Genomic DNA, 21,480 nt, shown 5'->3' with positions numbered 1-21,480 from the left:
ACACCAAAAGAACAGATTTGGCCCACTGCCTGTTTTTGTAAATAAAGTTTTATTAGAACACCGCCATGCCCATTCATGAATGCATTGCCTATGGGCTGTCTTCATGCTAAAATAGCACATCTGAGTAGTTGTGACAGAGATGGTAGGGGCCACAAGGCTAGGAACACTTGGTATCTGGCTCTTTACAGAAAAAGCCTGCCAACCATGTGTGTATATTACACATTAATAACAAACCTATCCATCGCCAAAGATGCTGTAGCTTTCTTTCTTGGAAACAATCACATAATCCAGGATACAGAAAATACCTTTCCTTAGAATGAAATCTTTTTTTTCCAAAGAATTTAAGAAAATGCTCATTCTTCAAATTCAGTTCTTGTGTCTCAGATTTCCTTCCTGGAAACAAATTCCCACTTAAAAAAATATGCACACATATTCGAAAATTGTTATTTTATTATTTCTAGTAACATATATTGTATAAATAATATATTTTTATATGCCTTTTTACAATCACGATATAACTTAAGAGTTTTAGCATTAAAAAGAAATGTATAAAAATAAATATGTTATAATAGGCATTTATTACATACTATAGTCCTTCTTAGAAGGAACTCACAAACCAATACTTATAAAGTACATAGAATTTATAGTAACATGTTTTACTATATACACACGGCAAAAGTCATTCTCTTTCATAGTAGAAGAGCTGGACAGACATTCACCAGGATATGACTGTTGGACCAGCTGCTGGGGATGGACCTGCTACCCCTCAGTAGCCTTCCCGCCACGAGACAAACGGTCCCCCTGTCCCCAAACACCGGGGACCCGGTTTTGCTCACCCCACTCTTGTTCTGGCATTCCAGGCCTCTTTGTGTGATCTTGCTGCCTTTCTTGAGACACAAATTGTTTTTTCACACCCACATCCCTAACGTAGGCTTATACAAGGAGGAAAGAAAGGTAGGAGGTACCGAGCTCCGGGTGCCTTCTCTGGTTTTTACCAGCACCTGATACACTGCCGCTTTTTTTCCCCGCGGAGATGTCAAGCATACAAACACATGGAACGCACATTTCTTTGTCAAAACCAATTCACAAAGATGTGAGCACGGTGCCAAAGGGTCTTGACGGAGTCATTTGACATTGCTACGAATTTTTCTCCAGAGTGGACATTCCTGAATTCTTAACTCTCGGTGGAAAAGATAACATAAACATTCTCAGAATCACTGCAACCGTTAGTGCTGGTCAAAGCTCCTCTTTGCACCCCTTTCTCCCTCCATTGTTAGTGAGGTAAAGTAAGCCACGCCTTTGATTAAGAGTCTCACCTGTTTTCTGCTTTGCATTTCCCAACCCCCAGGGTACAAAGTATTGAACCGGTACCAGGGAACAGGGATCGATCGTCACATCTCCAGCAACGTACCCTGGATCCCTCCAGCCTTCTCGATTTCAGTGCCTCAGTCCTTCCTCTCCTCATCTCTCCTCCAGTGCCCGCCCTGCTTAACTGCATTCTGCCAACGTGCAAAAGTCTATGTAGTGTTTAGGCTTCTTTAAAGGATCGCAGCTCTCATGAGCCAACACTCCCCCATCGTGAGACAGACACTGCAAGGTTCTCTTTTTGTAACCCTTCCCGCAAGTCTTGGAACAGGGTGACCAACCCCCCAGCTGCCAGTGGGGGCAGGGCAGGTCCGCGCAAGGCCGGGTGCTAGCTGGCTTCACCTCCTTGGCACACTCGGAAGCGGGCTGCCCGTTGAGGTCTCGGCACTCTACCAGTCTTCTCTGCCAGCCCAGTCCGCAGGACTTGGAACATTCGCCCCACTCTTCAATGACCCATTCTGAGAACGTGGGGATGGCATTGAAAGGCTCCTTCTTCTTCTTCACGAAATAGGTGTATTTGATTTTGGGCCGCAGGGCATGGCCCACGGTCAGGACCTGGATGGTTAGGGGCTCGGTGAGAGGGCTGAAGCTGCGGATTCTCTCCAGCGAGGCGGAGGAGCCGCTGTATCTCAGGGCGCTGCCTTTGTACGTGATGTCTTGCTCCAGAGTGGACAGAGTGAAGTCCCCATTCAGGATGTATGTGCCGTCGGCGGCTTTGATGGCAAGAAAGCTTCCGGTATTTCTGGACCCCCTCTGGTTCCGCTGTTTCACCTCAATGTTGGTGGCTCCAGTTGGAATTGTGACGATATCATGATATCCAGGTCTGCAGGCAAGAGAAACAAGATTGCTCGTTCACTGGCTAATTATTACATGGCCATTTAGCCATTTAGAACATGATTTTCACCAGATCTGTAAAAAGTTCCATCTGTGCCCTCCCTGGCTGATGTGTCTCAGTGGATTAAGCACTGGCCTGTGAACCAAAAGGCCGCCTGTTCAATTCCCAGTTGGGGCACATGCCTGGGTTGCAGGCCAGGCCCCCAGTTGGAGGTGCGTGAGAGGCAGCCACACATTGACGTTTCTTTCCCTCTCTTTCTCCCTCCCTTCCCCTCTTTCTAAAAGTAAATAAATAACATTTTTAAAGAAAAGTCACATCTAAATGATACAACATTTGGGGGTATGGCATTTTAAAACTTACTTGGAGCTAGTGACCGATCCTGTTATCTTCTTGCATGTAGATCCATTTCCTCCACAAATGCCACACTTATCAAATTTCTTTTTGGAGTCTATGATGCGATCACAACCAGCTTTTACACACTGCCCTTGCACGCAGACAGAGGTGGAATCTGGGCTGCACGGAGTCCCGTCGACCACCTGAGAGAGGAAGAAGGTGGACCTGGTGTCACGCGCTGACGTCACACGTCAACAAGGGAAGACGGGGAGCTGTGGCTCTGAAGATTTCCCTCGCTCACATCCCACCTCTGACTTCCTGAGCGTTGTAATCAAACAATGCTCTACACACGTCTTACGCTACCCTTCCCTGTCTTCCTTTCTCACGGTACACGTAAACATGTGAAAAACTTCACAAACTCTTTGATTATTTGTTCATTGACCGGTCTCACTTCTAGCTAAGGTCAAGAGAGCAGAACTTTTTGTCATTTAAAAAAAATTTTTTTTACTGCTGTCTCCTCAGTGCCCAGAATAATATCTGGCAATAGTTAAGTGCTGAATAAATCACTCGCTAAATATTAAATGGGCAACTGGGGAATATTTTTATAGGCTACAGTGATGACAACCCATGGCGGCCTCAACCAAATTCAGTGCCACTTTCTATCTTAACAAAGTTTAACCCCTCAGCTAAACAACACAAGGATGCTTCTAGTTCAATATAGGTCCTTAAACCCAAAAGGTATCAAGACTCAGACTTCCATTTGAAGAAGTCTGTTTGCACATGCTAGTACTAGTCACCCAGTAACACGTACTTTGGACCGTGCCTAGACTATCCAAACCACGGGTTGGTTGCCATGTTAATACATGATTTATATAACCAGCAGTAAAGGGCTCTTGTTTGTAAGACTAATAATAAGCAACTGCAAGAACTGTAAGGGCTAGATTCAAGCTTCATCCATAACTGAAACCAACACCCCACTTAAATCTGGCAGTTGCTGAGGTATCCAGAAGAAAATGAATTCTAATTCGAACCTGAACGTGTTAATATACAAACTAAAGAAAGTGCCTCATAGGTTGCATGAAAAGGCAGCAAGCTACGGCCTTCAGTCTTAGCCAAAAAGCAAGTGGAAGAGTTACTACCTTGGGCTGCAGCACGAAGAAGTAGCCAATGCCTTTGGCCTGACAGATGAGCTTGCACCGGTCCTTCGGGGAGACTCCAGCATACTTGGGTGTCCACTCCACCGCGGGCCCGCTCCCAAAGGAAGCTTTGGAGAACTCGTTGTGCGCCTCACACTGCTCCTCTCTAAAGGTTTTTCCTGGAAAGAGAACGATAGGACGACGTCATCAGTTTCCACCCCTCCACTGCCTCTTAGCGGACACACCTCGTCCACCCACTTCCACTCACCATTATTGTCTGGACAGTCCTCGATGTTACACGACCTGTAGCGCACGCGCTTGCCTTCGCAGTACTTCCCTCCGTTCTTGGGGACCGGGTTGTCGCACTCCCGCATCGTGTACTGAACGCCCCCACCGCAGGTTCTGGAACACTCTCCCCAGGCTCTCCACGGCCCCCAGCTTCCGTGCACAGGAGTCTACCCGGAGACACAAGTCATCAGTGTTAGAATCCTCTACCGCAACCTTCTTAGGGAATGAAAGAGAAAACATGAAACAAAGAATCAATGACAAAAATAATCTATTCTGTGCGCCACCTGAGAACAGGGGCGGGTATTTAAGGAGTTATCAGATGTTTGGGCATCCCTGTGCTCAATTCTAAATTCTAAACGCGTGTGTGCACGAGTGGAAGACTCACATCAAAGTGCTTCTTGTCGGTCTTGTTCACACACTTGCCGTTGACACACCACTTCCCTTCTCCGCAGCTGGTGCCGTCCGCCCAAGGGAAGTGTTTGGTTTGGCACACGGGCAGCCCGCCAGAGGTGCCGGTGCACCAGAGCGTGGAGCACGTGCTCGCCGCATCGGCGCAGTGTTTGGACTCCTCCCCGAAGGTGAACTGGCACTGCCGGTTGGCATCGTACAAGGTCCCCGGGAGATCTGAGGGCAGCTGTATGGGGGCCTGGGGCTTGTCCATCAGACATTCCCCTGCAAGAAAAATGCCAACCACTATGAGTAAACAGCAGATGAAAGCGTGCAGGGGAAAATATTTATCACAGGGGATAATTCATAGCAAAGCGATTGGAAAGCTGCCGAACTTTGGGGAAAGGTGCCAGAGAGATGGAAATTAAGATATTATCCTCCATGGGGTATTTCTCCATTAACAATGACAGGAAATGATTGTTCTGCTAAAAATTCAAATGAATGTACATTGGGAGCCACTTGGCCAGAAGCACTCTCTTTTACTGGAATTAAGACCTAAAAATGTATATTCTTGGCAGCGAAAGTAATTGTGGAGGAGGGAAACCATAAAGAACAGGAGAGAAAAATGAGTTCGCTGAGTTGGAACGCCACCGACGGAAGGTTGGCTGCTGCCGAGAGAGGAGGGGGAGGGCCTCACCGTGGCCGTTGTCCAGAAACGAGGTGATGGTGTAGGCGCTGCAGGGGGACCAGGGCTGGCTGTGGTCCAGGTTGGAGAGCATGGACGCCATCATGTGAGAGTCCCGGCTGGCGCTGTTGAGGCTGGCGCACTGCTTGGCGTCGTCGTGTGGCATGTTGAACACGTGGCCTGAGAAACAACCCGAAACCCACGTTAACCTGCAGGTCACCATGCAGCATTTTATTCCTAACTAGGATCTGTCTCAAAGTGGTATTTCTAGAGAGAAAAAAAATGCACTTTGGAGACCATCTGTTTTGGAGTTGATATCTACTTTTCACAGAGTTTAAACAAACGCATCCCCCCTCCAAGTGTCTGGAGCTCCAACTATCTTGTTCTGGACTCCAATGAAGATGATGATGTGTAGGAATGGTTGGAACACATTCTCTGTGGATTCTAAGGGGCCCTGACACCTAAAATGACCATGTGACCTGCATACTATCTCTTTCTAATTAATATAATGTTTATCATTTTGAATTCACAGATTGGGCTTAACTCTTACTCTGAAACAGACTTACCTAGTTCATGGGCTGTGGTGAAGGCCGCTTGCAAACCATCATCTTCTATGACAGAGCAGCTTCTGCTGGGATCACAGATGGTTCCGACATCCGCCATGCCGAGAGTGTCGCACGTCTGGGTCCCACACAGGTCCTGTGAGAAGCAAAGGTGCATCCTCATTAGTAGGGATGCAGCGCAAAGTTGGGGATCTCTCAGGGCTGTATCATCATCACACGTGTTGATACATGGAGCTGTCCTCATCATCACACATGTGTTGAGCTGTCCTCTGAAAAGCACTCTGGGTGACCTTGATCAAGATTTTTCCTGCCCTGGCTGGCATAGCCCAGTGGACTGAGCGCGGGCTGGGAACCAAAGTGTCGCAGGTTCGATTCCCAGCCAGGGTACATGCCTGGGTTGCAGGCCATAACCCCCAGCAACCGCACATTGATGTTTCTCTCTCTCTATCTCCTTCCCTTCCCTCTCTAAAAATAAATAAATAAAATAAAGATTTTTCCTAATGCTATTCAAACAGGACTATGAAACTGGAGATATTAAAGTTATAGAAGAAATAAGGAGATTGACCATGCTAGGCAGTTGAAGAAATGCAAATGCCGAAAGATGATGAAATAAATGCCTTTTCACAGACACTTGTTGCAAAGCAGGCTCCCAAGAGGCCCCTATCTTAACCGGTATGGTCTTCCTCTCACCTGTCTGGTGAAAAGAATCGCCGTGTCGTAGTGCTCCGCATCGCGGTCGCTGGGTGGGTTGTGCTGCTTCTGCCAGTTGCAGAAGTTGCGCAGAGTGAGGGCAGCGTTGGAAGTCACTTCTGGCCCCTTCTGTTCCTCGTGGATGACCAGGACCTTCACTACCACCAGGCTAACCGAATTCCGAATGCTGGGGTGTTTGTACAGCCTGGCTGCCACCGAAAACAAGGTGAGGAGGTAGTTCTTCAGGCCGCTGCCATGGAACTCTGCCATCGACTGGTCGGCCACGAGCATGGTTTCCACGTAACGGGGGCTGGACACGAATCGCTTCTTTCTTATGCTTCCCTTTCCTGTAAGGAAACGAGAAACATAGTTTGCTCAGGAGGTAACTAGCCAAGAACAGTTACCGTCACAGAGTATATAAGGAAAGCTGAACCAGTCAAAGCAAATAAAACAAAAATACACCCGGGACAACAATAACAAAAATATTTGCATCTCCTTTCACTGAAAATGTTATTTTTAAAGGCTTCTCCTTTACTTTGAAAAAAAAAAGGCCATATGCTCCTCTGAGGGATCAGGCTTTTCTGTGTTCTTTTTAAAAAAGTATTAATTTTTTTTGTGAGCAGGATGTCTTTTGTCCTCTTTGAAACCCTGCCCTCAGAACGAGGCAGCGAGCACCACGTCCTGCCCCACTGTAGTGAACACTTGGAGCAGGGGCAGCAGGCAGAGGCCCTGAGTCACTCTTTCACAGGCCAGGACTCAGATCCTGAATGAGGTCATCCGGCTCCACGTGGAAAGCCCAGGGCAGGGCTGGGGCCTCTGCCAAGGGGCCTGGCCTCAAGGAATCTCAGCCTGCACTGCTCTGCAATCTCATTCCAGGGGTCCCTGGGGTGCGCTGCTCCTGCCAAATCCAGGCACAAAAGACCACCCACTCTGCCCAGCATCCGATTGCCCCGCTCCCGCCGCCCCAGGGAAATTAAATTGCTGCCTTGGGCCACAGGTGATTATCTAGGAATGGAGCCCTTGACTCCTGAGACTCCAACCCCAGGGACTACGAGGCTGTAACCACATCCACACAACTGTTTCAAGGAGCAGATGCACAGCAGAAAGTGGAGAATTCTAAAATAAGATAGGTGAGCAAGTTAAAGAAGAATCAAGGCACCAGGGTGAGATCATGAGCACACAACAGAGAGAGTCGGGGAAGCCGCAGCAGCATCCATGGTGACTAACATTCGACAGTGCCTGAGAGCAGAATTGTGGCCGCGAGAGGGAGCGCAAGCTGGGAGGCCGGGTGGGAGGCGCAGAGAGGCGGGGTAAGCTGAGCAAAGACCTCCCAAGCAGGTTCTGCAAAAGGGCTCCGCCGCCTCCCGTCGGTCAGAGTCAGCTTCTTAAATGGGGAAGGGGACAGAGACCAGCAGGACAGAGCTCAGAGCACAGCCCTGCAATCTGGGAGGCTGCACATTCCGAGGTCACCATAGCTCTTCCGCCTTCCATCCCCACCCTCCCCTGCGTGCAGGGTACGGGCTCAGGCAGCGGTTACAAAGTAGTCAAAGGTGCAGTTCGACCAAAGAACACACATGCACCATCGAAAAACGAAGTTAGCAGGACGGGAAGAAGTTGCACACGCTCTCACTCGACTAAGGTGGAACGAGTTGGATTACCAACCAGCTCTCCCTTCCCGGTCTAAACGCTTGGCCTTAGTCAGCAGAAAATCATTGATTTCTGTGTTCTGTCTTGATTATTCATTATTCAGGGAAAAGTAGTTAAAAGAGTTCCAGCGGGACCTCAAACCCGGTCCTGTTTGCAAACAGGAGTCTAATTTTAAATTTCGTTGCACAGAGAAAGGTGGGGACAGGAAGGATGAATGGAGAGAGACAAATGAGAGGAATTCTCCTGGGACAGATACCTGTCGGCTGCCCCGCGCGCTCAGGGGCAGGGTCCTTCCGCCGCCACTCTGCGCCGGCATCCTCTCCCTTCGGCGCAGCGCCCTTCGCGAGCTGAGTCTCGTCGTCCATAACCCCGCACTTGGTGCCCCCGTCGCCTCGCCGTCTCCGCCGCAGGAGATGGAACTGGGGCCGCGTCGGCGACTCCTCCCCGGCGGCGGCGGGGGTGAGGCGCACGGAGGCGGCGGGCGCTGGCTGGATGAAATACTCCTCGCCCTGCAGATAGAAGGCGCCGCGCGTGCCCTCGCAGAGGCTGAGTGCCGCCGCTGAGCTGGGGTCGCCGTTTACGGTGCCGGAGTAGAAGCAGTGAGCCAGGTCACCGTCGGGGTCGGGACTAGGAGCGTCGGGTCCCAGTCTGCGCCCTACGGTCTGGAACGTGAAGCCGGGCGCCAGGAAGTCGCGGTCCTGTTGCAGCTGCAGGCTCAGTTGCCGGCCGAAGGCGTCCAGGCGGAGGCGCACGTTCCTGTGTCCCGGGTCGCGCTCCACTACCGGCAACACCAGCTCCTCGTCCTCCTCCGCGAGGCGCCCGAGCACGCCCGGCAGGACCAGCAGCCCTGTGGCCACGAACAGCAGCAGCACGGACGCAGGCTGCGAGCCGTGAAAGCTCCGTGCCAGCTCCGCCTTCCCCATGTTGCTGCCTGCGGTACGCCTTCAGAACCCCGCGGGGACCGCTAGCTGCACCCGAGTCCCGGTTGGCACCGCGCGCCGAAACGCACCGAGCGAGGAGGCTATTGTTTGGGTTGGGAGTGAAGAACCTCCCCGGCCTCGCTCTGGATGCTTAAAGTTAACAGTTAGTATTATTCTGTGAAACTTCTCGCAGAGCCGGCCGCAGACAGGGCTCCCGGAGTCGCTTGGGTGGAGGCGCTACAGTTCAGCCTGCAAAGGGGTAGTTTTTCTTCCAAGCGTGGAGTTAGAGGCACCGTGCAGCAGGCGCTGGCGGGGAGGCTGCTGCGGGGACAAGGAGCACCGTGGGACGCCCCCGGGGCGGGGGCACCGGACCACGCGAAGATCAGTGCCTGGATCTCCTCTTCAACCTCCGCCTTGACCAGGGTGCTGCTCGCTTTGCGCAGGGCTCTGTATTTTCTGCCCTACTGCACGACCTGGCTTTGAGACGGCCCCTGGCTCGGAGCGGCTTTCCGGCGAGTGCAAGAACCGGGCACTCGGGACTGCTCTTTTATAGCTTGCGAATGCGGCTACATTTCCCCTCCCCCCCCCTTTCTCCTCCCTCTTGGCAGCCTTTCCAGCCAGAAGACACGCCCTGAAGTCGGTGCTAGACCGCGCTGTGCGCTGTGAGCCCCGGGCGGGGGAGGGGGCGACCTCCGTGCTAGCTCCCAGCCCTGCGCGCGTCAGTCTGGGGCCGGAAGACGCAGGAGGGGCGCTGTGACCCGCGCTTTGTACGTCTGGGACTGCTGAAGGGGAGAGGTACTCACTTCCACCGCGCCTTTCCCTCCGGGCCGGTTTCCCGGACCACCGTCCCTCTCAGCCGCCCCTCCAGTGCGGGAGCGCATGTCCCGCGTTAGGCTGCAGTTCCCAGAAGGGGCAGTGGGGTTGGGATGTTGAGTCCCTTCTCCAAGATATCTCTGCCAAGGAACTTGCCCTGCGCCCCCTTCCTCTCTCACCATCCCTATCCCCGAAGCCCCCTACTCCCCGGCCTTCTGGAGAAAGACACCCCATCCCGCCTCTCCAGCTCCCTAGACCGCCAGGGGCCGGATTGCTGCAGCGTGCTTTCTCTTTGCCTCAACTTTTCTCGGCGAGAGTTTTTTTGGCCCAGTGCCTCCCCTAGAAAGCACGTTTGGTGAGAGGGCCGGGAGACACCTCCCAGGCTCTGGATTTTATAATGCGTGGGCATTGACCTTCACCCCTACCCCTTCCCACACCATCTCCCCCTTCTGCCACCTTAGTCTTCTTTGTGGGGACCCGGGTCCACACTTCCGGAGGAGGTGATCCGGAACGCGGTTCAGTTCCCTAGAGCCTAGGGAGGGAATTGCGCTTTCTCTCTTTATTCGGGAAATGATCCGCTCCCGCGCAAGCCTGCCTGCCTTCCTCAACCTCGGAGCAGCGGCAGGACAGAGGCTGGGCTGGCAGAAACGTCCAGGAACGCCGCTTTTCCACCCAGGGGCCCGCGGGCTCGCCGGGGCTGGAAAGTGTTGAGTGGAGACCTTAGGACTTTTCCCGGACCCCTCCCTCCTTCCCATCCGGAGGGGAAAAGGCTGCACCCGTGCTGCACGCGCGAGAACAGCGGAGCCTTTCCACCGTTAGGTTCCTAAGAAAAACCTGAGCCGCGCTTCCACCGAAAAGGAGGGAGGGGCTCGTTGACACAGGGGAAGGAAATGTTTCGTAATGCTTCCACAGGCGGAAAACCGCGGGGACAATGGTGAGAATGGCCGCGGGATCCCGGGTCCCTAGCACGCACGGACTGCACTTCCCGGCCTTCGCGGGTCTCCGGTGCCCCCGCCCCTGCCCCCTCCGTTTCCAGCAAGTTTCAGCTCGGCCCCCTTTCCTCACCCCTCGGCGGATCCTTCCACCGTCATTCTGTCCCAGCTGGAGGCGTCCGTCCCCTTCAGTCCTCCCGTGCGCCCCTCTTCCGAATGTGCTTTCAGAATGCTTTCCACCTTCCTCTTTTTTCCTTTTTTCTCTGGGAGCTCTAGACTGCCTCCTGGAACAATCCTCCGAGTTTTGTTTTCCACTCCCTCGGAAAGTTCAAGTGGGAAGGAATGGCGCAGAGAAGCAAAACCACTTCCCTCGAGAAAGAGTTTAGCAACAACCCCCGGTCCCCACACACATTTAGGAATGTATGCTTTCTTAAATGGAATTCCCTTTTTTTTCTAGGAAATTGCATTTCCTAGAAAGGAAGGTCACTGTCAGAGTTAAATGTTGAACGATCAACTCAGCAATTACATATATCTTAACAGCAGCTTGAAGTATCTTAATTACCCCTCTTTCTGTCTCTTTCTTTCTTTCTTTCTTTCTTTCTTTCTTTCTTTCTTTCTTTCTTTCTTTCTCTTTCTCTCTTTCTCCTTCCTTCCTTCCTTCCTTCCTTCCTTCCTTCCTTCCTCCCTCCCTCCCTCCCTCTTCCTTCCTTCCTCCCTCCCTCCCTCTCTCTTCCTTCCTTCCTCCCTTCCTCCCTCCCCCCCCCCTTTCTGTCTCTCACCATCTGATACTTTGACACCGTTTCTGACTATCTCCTTTCAGTCTCTTCCAGCCCTCTCTCACCCCATTCCGCTCCTCCTTCAACTTGGGTACATTCAGACACACTCATCAGGACCCCCATTCACGTTCACTTTGCCCACCCTGACTCTGCTCGTCTTTGAAGGTAGAAGTTTGCTCCTCTCTGCTTCATGAGTGCCACGTCCCAAACATCCCACTTGTCGGTTTAGTTTCCAGAGATGTTTTATATTACCCTCTGCCCCCCATTACAGAAGGTTGTTTTTTAACATTCCATTTTTTTTAAATGATTTTGTTTCATTAAGTTAGATACTTGGGAGAACGTTTGAGGAAAAGTCACTGTATACTTACAAGATACTGACTGTGATTAGGAAAGCAAGATGGCAGAGTCATCAATAACGTTTCAAACCTCCTGCTGAGAGGGAGGCTTTGAAAACAATCTAAGGTGACCAGCCCTGGGGACCTCAGAGTGTCTTTGAGATGGAGATTTCAGGAACTTGCAGTGGTCCAGGCCGGGGCTGAGAGATTGAACCGAGGACTAAGGGTAAATGCGAGTCCCTAGAATTGGGACACAGAGGGGAATTTGGAAGACCCGGAAGAAAATGTGTAATTTTCTAAAAACTCACGTAATGTATTCCACAGTTACCTCCCCTACATAAACTTTGGCTTTTAGAACACATAAGTGCAAGCATGGCCTGCAGTTCATTTCCGCCCCCAGTGCATTCCTGTTGGAAGTTTGCTCAATTCAAGGCATAGATTTCTTTTGAATGCTCTATTTCAAATCCATTACAATTTTGCCTATTTCACATTGTCTATCCAAATGGAGCTGGGGGAAAAAAAAGCACAGAGCATGAAAGGCAAACGGATGGCCAGGAACATGACTTTTTTATTCACCAGGTTTCTCTCCAGATTTCTGTTCTTTTGCATAATGACTCCAGTCTGCCCTGCACCTGTAGTTCTGGGAAATGATTCCTTTTTAATCGCTTCTGCAGAGGCATGGATGCAGGAGCTGCCAATTGCTAAGCTTGAAAAACTCTGTCCATGCTCTGAAGAACATTTAATCCACTTAACTTTTTTTTTTTTTGTTTTTTGACACCAGCACTCTTTGGGCATTTGTGGTGTTACATCCATATATACATATAGCATATGCACCTTTATTAGCAAAATTGTGAATTGAAGAAAATGTTTTACTGTGGAAACAAGACCAAGAGAAGTAAAATGTGTCCATGGCACTAGTAACAATGACATGGAATGTTGGGTCCTTGTTAGTAATGGTTCATACTTTCCCCATCATAAAATGTTTGCTCCTCGATTTAAACAGACACCCAAAAGGACAAAGCTTGTCCTAAGTCCCACCACATTTCTGGCTTTCTTTTTCTAGAATACATGCGTGCTTATACAAACATAATTTTTGGTGTGTTCTACTGTGTAGGCCTTAAGCAGTTTTTATTCTCTGTGGAGAAGAGCTAACCAAAGTTAAAATACAGGGCGGGGCGAAAGTAGGTTTATATGTGTTCAAATGGAAAGTGATATAATAATGAACTGAGTTTCACATGCTCCCAACCGTAAACCTACTTTTGCCCCGCCCTGCATTGGATGGTAGTGTTCTCACAATGAACAGTTTGACCTTTACAAAGCACTTTTGTCCTCTCTTAACAGAGAAATGAGAATGTTTCACGTATTTTGAAGTACAAGGAACAAACAAGCATTGATTTTCACCTATACCTTATGTGTTTGTATGTGTTTTGCTTACTCATATATTACAGGCACAATATTCCTAAGTCTTAAGAAGTCCACACCAAATGAAATCCAACGAGTAGCCCTGAAATGAGGGAGTCTATTAACATGCATGTGCTATTAGCATGTTTTAGTAAAACTGTTGCCTACACAACTGATTAATGCACATAAACATGTAATGCTATGTATTCATATCTTCATGCCATGGGATTTACCAGTTAGAAATGGGAAAGCCATTCAGTGGTCCTTTTGGGAGCGTATGGTTTAAAGTAAGACCGAACAACTGAATATTTCATTTACTCATAAATGAGAGAATAGATACAAAACATGTTAAGCAGCTTATGTGCTCAGACATGTAACAAACATTGAAAACAGAAAAACTACGTGTAGATTGCATTTGGACTATGAGTTGTTATGACCCCAAACTCACACGTTTGCAAGAACTGAGGCAGGTGTAACCTGTGCCCTGCACTTGCCCTGTTTCACGGATCAGGAATTGTGCCTCGAAGGGGACTTGCTTCAAACGAAAACCAAATTGGGGGCCTAGAAATGACTCTGACTCATAATTTTTAACCAAATACCTTTTTGGAATTTTAATTATGTAGCTGTTAAGTATGTTGTCAGATTTACTATTGCTGTTGTTTCCAGTGATTACATTTCTTTTGAATTGTGAAGAGTTCTCTGGCAATAACAATTCCACCTTAAAAGGTCCGTAGCCTGTAGTACCTCTTTTTGCTTCCACAAGGTGGCGTCGGTCTACAATGAATCCTGTGCAACTCAGTTTTTCTTCGTGGTTCCAGTCGGGAATTGGCAAAGGTGATTATACCTTTTCAATCATATTTAATAACATTTCATCAAATTTTCTCTCACCTTTTGGTATCAAAAAATACCTTTTAAACGTTGTCACTTTAAGTGTATTTACACTCTTGATGAAATACCTGAGCCAGCTACTTTTATTGTGTAGCTCTGTTAGCTTAAACCAAAAATCAATTAAATAAAAAAAACTAAACAAAAATACCTCTGATAGGATAATATTGTGGATCATTATTATTTGTCACATTTAAGAGCTTTATGCTATTCAACTAAAAAGATTATAGACATTGCAATCCACTAAATCAAATTAAAACCTCATTCATCAAACAGATGTTTACCTCCTGTCTACCTAAGGTACATTAATGTTTCACTATCAATGATAAAGTTTAATACAGGACTGTCAGTGCCAAAGGTAACTCGTTTTCTTCATTTAGGGTTTTTTTTCCGTAGCAACACACAAAAAAGAACCAAGTGAAAAAGAAGAGTGAGAAAATGTTCTACCAGCAGGTGGCAACAAAAGATAACATTTTAAATTGCTGCTAAGAGCAAGTAATTCGCAGAAATGTTCGAGGGCCTCAAATGCAAGTGACTTCCAAATGTCAAGTGAATTTCAAATCATATTCTAGGGAACTTTTATTACTTAAAATGAATCAATATGAACAGTCTCCTTAGCTTAATAAATCCTGGAATTGTTAACATGAAAGCAGATCATTTCAGTCAGCAGGGGGCGCATGAGACTACAGAATAAGAAATTTTAAACTCAAGATTTCCTACCACTCATCTTTGTATTTTATTAATTATCTGATTGAAATAGAAGCTGTGTGTTGTCCCTCCCTCCCCCCGCCACACACACCAATACAGCTGTTTGAGCAGAGGCTAGAAGTTGATCATCTAGATATTTTGGAAGCAATTATTGCCAATGATAAAGAACAACATTTCATGATTTCTAAGCTTCCTTCTTCCAAGGATTCATGACTCTGTATCTTACAGGTAGTCAGCGATTGAATTATGAAATTTTGAGATCCATTGGCAATTCGCTAGCCTAGGGTATCAGAATGAGTATCTCAGAATCACTGACATTTGAGTATCTTCAAAGTGCTAGATTGCGCTTCCTAACAGCTGCCTCGAGTTTCTCAAATACCACTTGTTCCTCTTTCTTTCGCTCTTCCAACCTCCCACGGCTAACTAGCATTTTGACACTGTTTCTGACTATCTCCTTTCACCCAGTCTCTCCCTGCAGCCCTCTCTCACCCCATTCCAATTTTCCTTCCAATTTAAGACGGGCAGACCCTCTCAGGAGTGGCCCCATTCGTTTCCACGTTGTCTAGCCTGACTCTTTCTCTTTGGACTAAGAGACTTACTCCTCTCTGCTTCCCAAGTGTCATTTCCCAAACACGTAAACATTCTCGCTTCTCAGTTTGGTTTCCAGACATTTTTTCCTTTTGCTCCTCTGTTACACCCATGGAAAATTATACTCGCACAACCCACCAGGGTCAACGGATAAAGGTACTGCTGGCAACACTGACTGAGGGAGCTTCATCGTGTCCCAGCGGCTTCCAGGCCGTCCTGAGAACTGAGGAGACAGCTGTCTCGCACACCTGTAACCAGTCGAGGGTAGGCTACTTAGTACACTTATGCACATTGGGAAGGTGGGACCTAGACACACCCTCTCTAAGCAATAGGCTGTGGAGAGCATTGGAGCTGGAAGTCCTTCGAAAGCAGCGCCATGTCCAGGTGGGAGAAGCCCTTCCATCTCCTGTGCTCAGTGCACTGACAGCCGGACAGCGATACCACGTTGGAAATCCGCATTTGATGCACCCACTGCCTTCCTTTATGGGGTCCGGGAATCGGCTGTCCCCGAACCCCAGCCTTCTCATGTCATGTGTAAAAAAGAGATAACAATCTCTAACTTGAGTTTTTGCAGGGCTTAGAGCTGTGACCGACATAGAATTGTCACCGGCTAGGTGAAACTTGGGGGGTGGGTGCTGAAAGTGTTGGTGAAGGAACGTCAAAGGGAACAGGGAGAGGGCAGATACTGAATTTGAAAAGGTTTTGTTTTGTTGCCAGAGAACACAACAGAGATGAGCACGAAGGAAGAACACTTTTTTTTAAAGGAATGAAGCAGGTTGGTTTTCCCCATTTAGAAAGATCATCTTATTGGTGGAGTGGTCCAGAAAAGCCAGGAAACGTTGGTGTATGTGGATTAGGCTGTGTGTGGTACACTAATGTGGAGCAATACAGGGAAGTGAAAAATCTTTGGAGATATGGGATGAAAAGCAGGACGAGAAACACCGAGGCCAGTAGCTTCAAAACTATAGGGTAGATGAAAAAAGGATGCACAAGAAGGCTCTCCAAAGGTATCAATGAGATCTGCTTATGAAATGCCTCCAAGTTGCTGGGTTTTACGTAGATTTCGCCTTTTCCCATGTTGCATATTGCTTTTAGGAGCTGATCAGTCTGTAAACCAACTTACCTCAACGGACGGACTGTTCTGCAAACTGATGGTGGACACCTGGTTGCTGCCTCACATCCTCCTCTCATTCACTCTGGCCGGTGCTGCGCTGAGCACTTGCAGGCAGGTGTAACCTGATGGTACTTCGCCCTGTGTCTTGAATGCTCTGTGACCTGGGGCTCCTTGAAGCTGCAGAGTGAGAATTCTGCAAATGCAGCTGGATGGCTCAGTTGCGTCAGTGAACATCATGTGGCAGCCTTTGACCGGAATGAGGGCTAATGGGAAATGGTTTCTCTTCTGTCCCTTGGGAGACAGATAGAGGCCCCATTATAAACGTGTCTTTAGATGGTCCTGACAGAATCAAACCCCAGTTGTCCCTAGCCGTGACCAGCGGGGTAATGCACTCTTGCTTCGACTTCCTGCTTTTTCTGTCTTATTCTTCCCAGGTCCTTTTTCTGGTTTCCTAAACTTGCTTACAAGCTTCTAGCCTTTCCTCCCCACCTCAAGGGCTGCTTCCACGCCAGTCCTTGTCTCTGATGCTGCTGTCTGGGCTCCGCCGAGTCTCATAAAGCAATGAGTATCAGGAAATCCTTCAGGTGGGACTGCTGGCTGATGCACTGTTGGCTGATGGACAGTGACAAGGATCCCTTTGCTGGTGGCCAACGAATGGCATCGCCCAAGGCAGGCAGCAGCATTACGATTGCAAAGATTCTCCCTGTGGGATGAGTTGGCCAGTGTGGGGTGAGGTACAGGTTTATGTGGCAGCAGTGGCATTTGAATAGAACAACAAAAAAGAGCAATGAAAAAGAACCGGAAGGCCCCGACTGGTGTGGCTCGGTGGGATGGGTGCCCTCCCGCAAACCGGAAGGTTGGCAGTTCGACTGCAGGTCAGGGCACGTGCCCAAGTTACGAGCCGTGTTCCTGGTTGTGGCGTGTGAGAGTCAACTGATCAATGTTTTTCTGGCACACCAATGTTTCCCTCCCTCTCCCCCGCTTTTTCTCTAAAAATAAATACATAAAATCTTAAAAAAATAAAGAGTATGAAATTGGATAGATTTTGATAGTTGCTTCAGAGCAAAATATGGCCTGTGGTCTGCCCCTCTTCCTTCCTTCCTTTTTTGGTAAATAAACTATCACTGGAACTGTTATTGGTGGAAGCGGAGTTCTTGCAGTGTCACGAGGAAAACAATTCCTGAGACCTGTGTGGGGGGATGGGGTTCCATGGTGAATTTTACTGATGATATAAAATTAAAGGGGTTCCCCTCTTGACTTCCCAATGTCTCATCTTTTTCTGTCCCACCATGGAAAAGTCTTGCCATGCCCTCAGTAAGGCCACTGGACAAAAGCCACTGTCCAGAGTTCCTGCCCCATATCAAGGTACAGACCAGTCTAGTGTCCGGCTAGCTTAGTGTGTGTTTCCAGCTGCAGTTCACTGACGTGCTGTGGCATCAGCTCCCTTTTGGAATCTGTGTATGAAGTCTGCAAGGTCTCGGGACAAGGGGCTGCTAGGACCACGAGGCCACAGAGAGAACAGGTGCATGCACTGTGTCAGTGCAGGTCATCAGGTGAGAGAGAGAGAGAAAGAGAGTTTCTTTTTCTTCTGGGGTTGTCACCAGGGGCTTGGAACAGACTAGGTGCTTTTGTGAAATGACCTATCATTTTTCCAGGTTTTCATGGACTTTTTATTATTTATTTATTTTTAGCTTTTTTAGATTATTTGTTTATTTAATATTAGAGAGAGGGGAAGGAAGGGAGAAAGAGGGAAAGAAACATCAATGTATGGTGGCCCCTGCTGGGGACCTGGCCCACAACCCAGGCACGTGCCCTGACTGGGAATCGAACCTGCGATGCTTTGGTTTACAGCCTGTGCTCAGTCCACTGAGCTGCACCAGCCAGGGCTTCATGGACTTTTGATGGGCCCAACCCCTAGTGAGACTAACAGGCCTCTTTGGACTCGCACCTCCCCATGCTTCCCCCAACAATTTGGTAACAAGCAGGGGAATTGAATGGAGGAGTGTTCATCCCCTTGGCAGAATAATGCTGTGATCCCCTAGGGTGTGAAGCTGTAGCTTCCTGGCTTAGCAAGCAGGCCCATGCTGAGGCCCGACAAAACGCTCCTCATTTTATTAGGCTCATCATCTAAGTCCCTTTGCTCCCCATTTTTATTAATAATTAGTTCAATACCGATGACAACAAAACAAAGCCACAATTATTTGTTGATGTGTTCTTTAAGACTCTTTTTGTGGTACAAGGCAGAGTTGGGCGATTACAAAAGATACTACCTGGTTCACAAGTCCAAAATATGTATTATCTAGCCTTTGGAGAAAGCGTTTGTTGACTGACACGGCAGGAGCCTTGAAAACAATTCAGAAAGAGAGATTATGTTGTTTTCTACCTCTTAGTTTCAAGGCATACCATGAAAGTCACCTCTGTTCTCTCTAGCCAGAGAGCAGACTGTGTTGAAAGTCTGAAAATGTGAAATCTCGCAGTTGTCTTAGCCCAAAGTCAGGGTCCTGGTGGAAGTGTGGGACCCCGAGACATGAGATGCAGACATTTGGTGGCTGAGTCAGGGAATCTGGAGCCCTCCCGATCTCCTGGACTTTCAGGTTGCAAGAGGCAGCGAGACCCCCTTGCTGCAGCCGAGCAGCCTCCCCTCGTGGAGAGTCTGTCGAGTTCTTCATCGAGGCAAGTGCTTCTTAGACGTACGCTTGTCCTCCTCGACATCTGCCCATCCCGTCCATCCCTGGCCTCTCAGGCAAAGTTCAAACTTTTCTGGAGAAATTCTATAAACAAACGACGACCATACGAATTGTGGTCCCCAAATATTTTCTAAAATTTAAGAAGGGAAGCAACATTTGCTAGGAGCATTGCATTAATAATGGTAATATTATTCAATTATATTCGCCTAAGACAGACTTATGACAGTATAAAAGCTTATTATAGTGTTGTGAAAGTTGTTCCATAATTCACAAAGACTCCATTGTAAAAATGCAGCATTGCATTATTTTAAGGTTAATGATATGGCGTGGAGGGTGTGCAGTTAGCGAGCGGGGAATTCTGGGGGCCTGGAAGTGATGGCCAAATCAGAATAGTCCCACATGCCCTATGACGCTTGCTGGTGGCTGCCCACTCAGCGTTGTTTTTAGTGGGGTGTCTCTCTGAGATTTCCAGGCAAGCAGAAATGATCCCAGGAATCAGTCTGCTTGTCCACCGAGTCGAGGGACGTGGGGCTGGGGGAATATTGAGGGTGCGTGTGTTTAGGGGGTTAACTCACACTCTGAATTACCAGTTCTTCTTTTCCCAGGCAGTGGGTCCCTGCGGCCCCCTGCCAGGCTGCGCCTTCCCTTTTATGCCACTAACGAATTAGACCTCCAGTCCACTTGGGGGCACTAGGCAGGAGATGGGAACCGACAGTGAATGACATGTCTGAATTCCTATACTCCTAGGGCTCTGCCATGACAATAATAACACCTGGTATTGATTGAGTGCTTAACATATGCCACGCACACTTACATCTAAGGTAATATATATGTATATGTACTACACGTATGTGCTAATTATTTCTCACATGTACATTTATGGCTATGAAGATCTGTTTCACAGGTAAGGTACTTGAAGCACAGAGAAGGTAAGGAATTTGGCCAGGCCCACACACAGCTGGTAGGTCATGGAGTCAGGTCATCTGTTCTTTTGACCTTTAATGTGATCAAAGCACGGTATGTACACACTTGTATTTGCAACATTTGAATGGTGGTGGGAGTGCAGAAAAAACGGGACTGGGTTAAGAGTCAGGGTAACTGATTTCAGCTGTGCGCTCGCCTACTCCATGACCTCGGCCTTGGACTCTCTGGAACTTAGTTCCTCAGTCTGAAAAGTGAGTGGGTCGGACAGCTACAGCTTGAACATTCTATAACTTTGCAGCTTGAGTCTTCTACCGCTACTAATGGAAGTTAGCCCTTTGAAGGGCTATCTGTGTGCAACTTACTGTATCTTTGTTTTAATGGTATCGCTCTGTTTTATAAGTGACTTTTTACTATGCTGCATCCTGGCTGGGGTAATGATTCCTCAATGAAACTTTGCCTAAGTTAGAACATCGCTCATGTCTAAAGATCAAATGCACTATTTTCTGTTTCTTGAAAACCGCCGTAGCTAATGGTCTTATTGTCAAACGTGTCAGGAAACAATGAAGCACAGTGTGAAATGGGGCCCTTTTGCCTTACGTCACTCGGCGTATTATATAGCTGGAGAATGTGGTGGTGAAGGTGGGTTTAATTTCTAAAAGGACTCAGCAGCACATTTTGTAGATTCTGTGACATAAATGACCTTATCTATGTGTATATGTGTTATGTAGGTATATAAGAATATATATTGGAACAAAGAAATGGATTCCAAGTTTCCATATTGCACCACTGAGGCAAGAAACACAAAATGATGATGCCAGTGTGATGACTTTTTAACTTTTTCTTTAATTTTTATTTTTCAGTTAAAATTGACATTCAGTGTTATTTTATGTTAGTGTCAGGTGTACAACATGGTGGTTAGAAAATATATAATTTATGAAGTGATCCATGTACCAATTCAAATACTCACCTGGCACCGTACATAGTAATTACAGTATTCACGACTTTAACTCTCACTTAAGTAAATACATTGGACTCTGGGCAGACGAGTATCATGGTTTCTGAAAGCCACCGACACCACCCTTCTCATCTCTAACCTGTCTTGAGCACTTACTGTGTACAGCCACTGACCTATGACGTATATCATGCGTATTGCAGGGCTTGGCCGAAAAGCCATCCCTACATTCATAAGACAAGAAGGGATAAATATATGGTAAACTTTAAGAAAAAAATAAACTTTTCGCCCTGGCTGGCGTAGTTCAGTGGATTGAGCGCGAGCTGTGAACCAAAGTGTCGCAGGTTCGATTCCAAGTCAGGGTACATGCCTGGGTTGCAGGCTGTGACCCCCAGCAACCGCACATTGTGTTTCTCTCTCTCTCTCTCTCTTTCTCCCTCCCTTCCCTCTATAAAAATAAAATAAATAAAATCTTAAAAAAAGGAAATAATTAGATGGCACTAAACATGAAGGAAC

At 47.9% G+C, this 21,480-nt stretch overlaps 1 protein-coding gene and 1 long non-coding RNA gene across 2 annotated transcripts; one reads left to right on the top strand and one right to left on the bottom strand.

The window, feature by feature from the left end:
- Window positions 1–432: 432 nt before the first annotated feature.
- ADAMTS1 (ADAM metallopeptidase with thrombospondin type 1 motif 1) lies at window positions 433–9,371 on the bottom strand. Its single transcript, XM_028504895.2, has 9 exons — window positions 8,186–9,371; window positions 6,283–6,629; window positions 5,596–5,728; window positions 5,042–5,209; window positions 4,343–4,629; window positions 3,938–4,124; window positions 3,673–3,848; window positions 2,561–2,736; window positions 433–2,188 (listed from the first exon to the last, which is right to left on the bottom strand). The coding sequence occupies exons 1-9, from the start codon at window positions 8,850–8,852 to the stop codon at window positions 1,489–1,491; spliced, it is 2,841 nt and encodes a 946-aa protein (XP_028360696.1). The 5' UTR covers window positions 8,853–9,371; the 3' UTR covers window positions 433–1,488.
- Window positions 9,372–9,894: 523 nt separating this feature from the next.
- Window positions 9,895–14,206, top strand: LOC118498780. The gene is made up of 2 exons (XR_004901235.1): window positions 9,895–10,596; window positions 11,425–14,206. It is a non-coding gene; the product is annotated as an uncharacterized LOC118498780 (long non-coding RNA).
- Window positions 14,207–21,480: the final 7,274 nt, after the last annotated feature.

Source organism: Phyllostomus discolor, chromosome 2 (genome assembly GCF_004126475.2).
Source record: "Phyllostomus discolor isolate MPI-MPIP mPhyDis1 chromosome 2, mPhyDis1.pri.v3, whole genome shotgun sequence".
Taxonomy (NCBI): Eukaryota; Metazoa; Chordata; class Mammalia; order Chiroptera; family Phyllostomidae; genus Phyllostomus; species Phyllostomus discolor.
The sequence above is the reverse complement of the archived record's forward strand: the minus strand, read 5'-3'. Positions and strand labels throughout refer to the sequence as shown.

What these genes read in the sequence shown, in the direction of transcription:
- ADAMTS1 (XM_028504895.2), bottom strand. Translation starts at nt 8,852, where the DNA reads ATGGGGAAGGCGGAGCTGGCACGGAGCTTTCACGGCTCGCAGCCTGCG. An exon ending in CACCACAGCCCATGAACTAG is followed by an intron (nt 5,210 to 5,595) that starts GTAAGTCTGTTT and finishes GTTGTTTCTCAG; the next exon opens with GCCACGTGTTCAACATGCCA. An exon ending in GGATCGGTCACTAGCTCCAA is followed by an intron (nt 2,189 to 2,560) that starts GTAAGTTTTAAA and finishes TCTTGCCTGCAG; the next exon opens with ACCTGGATATCATGATATCG.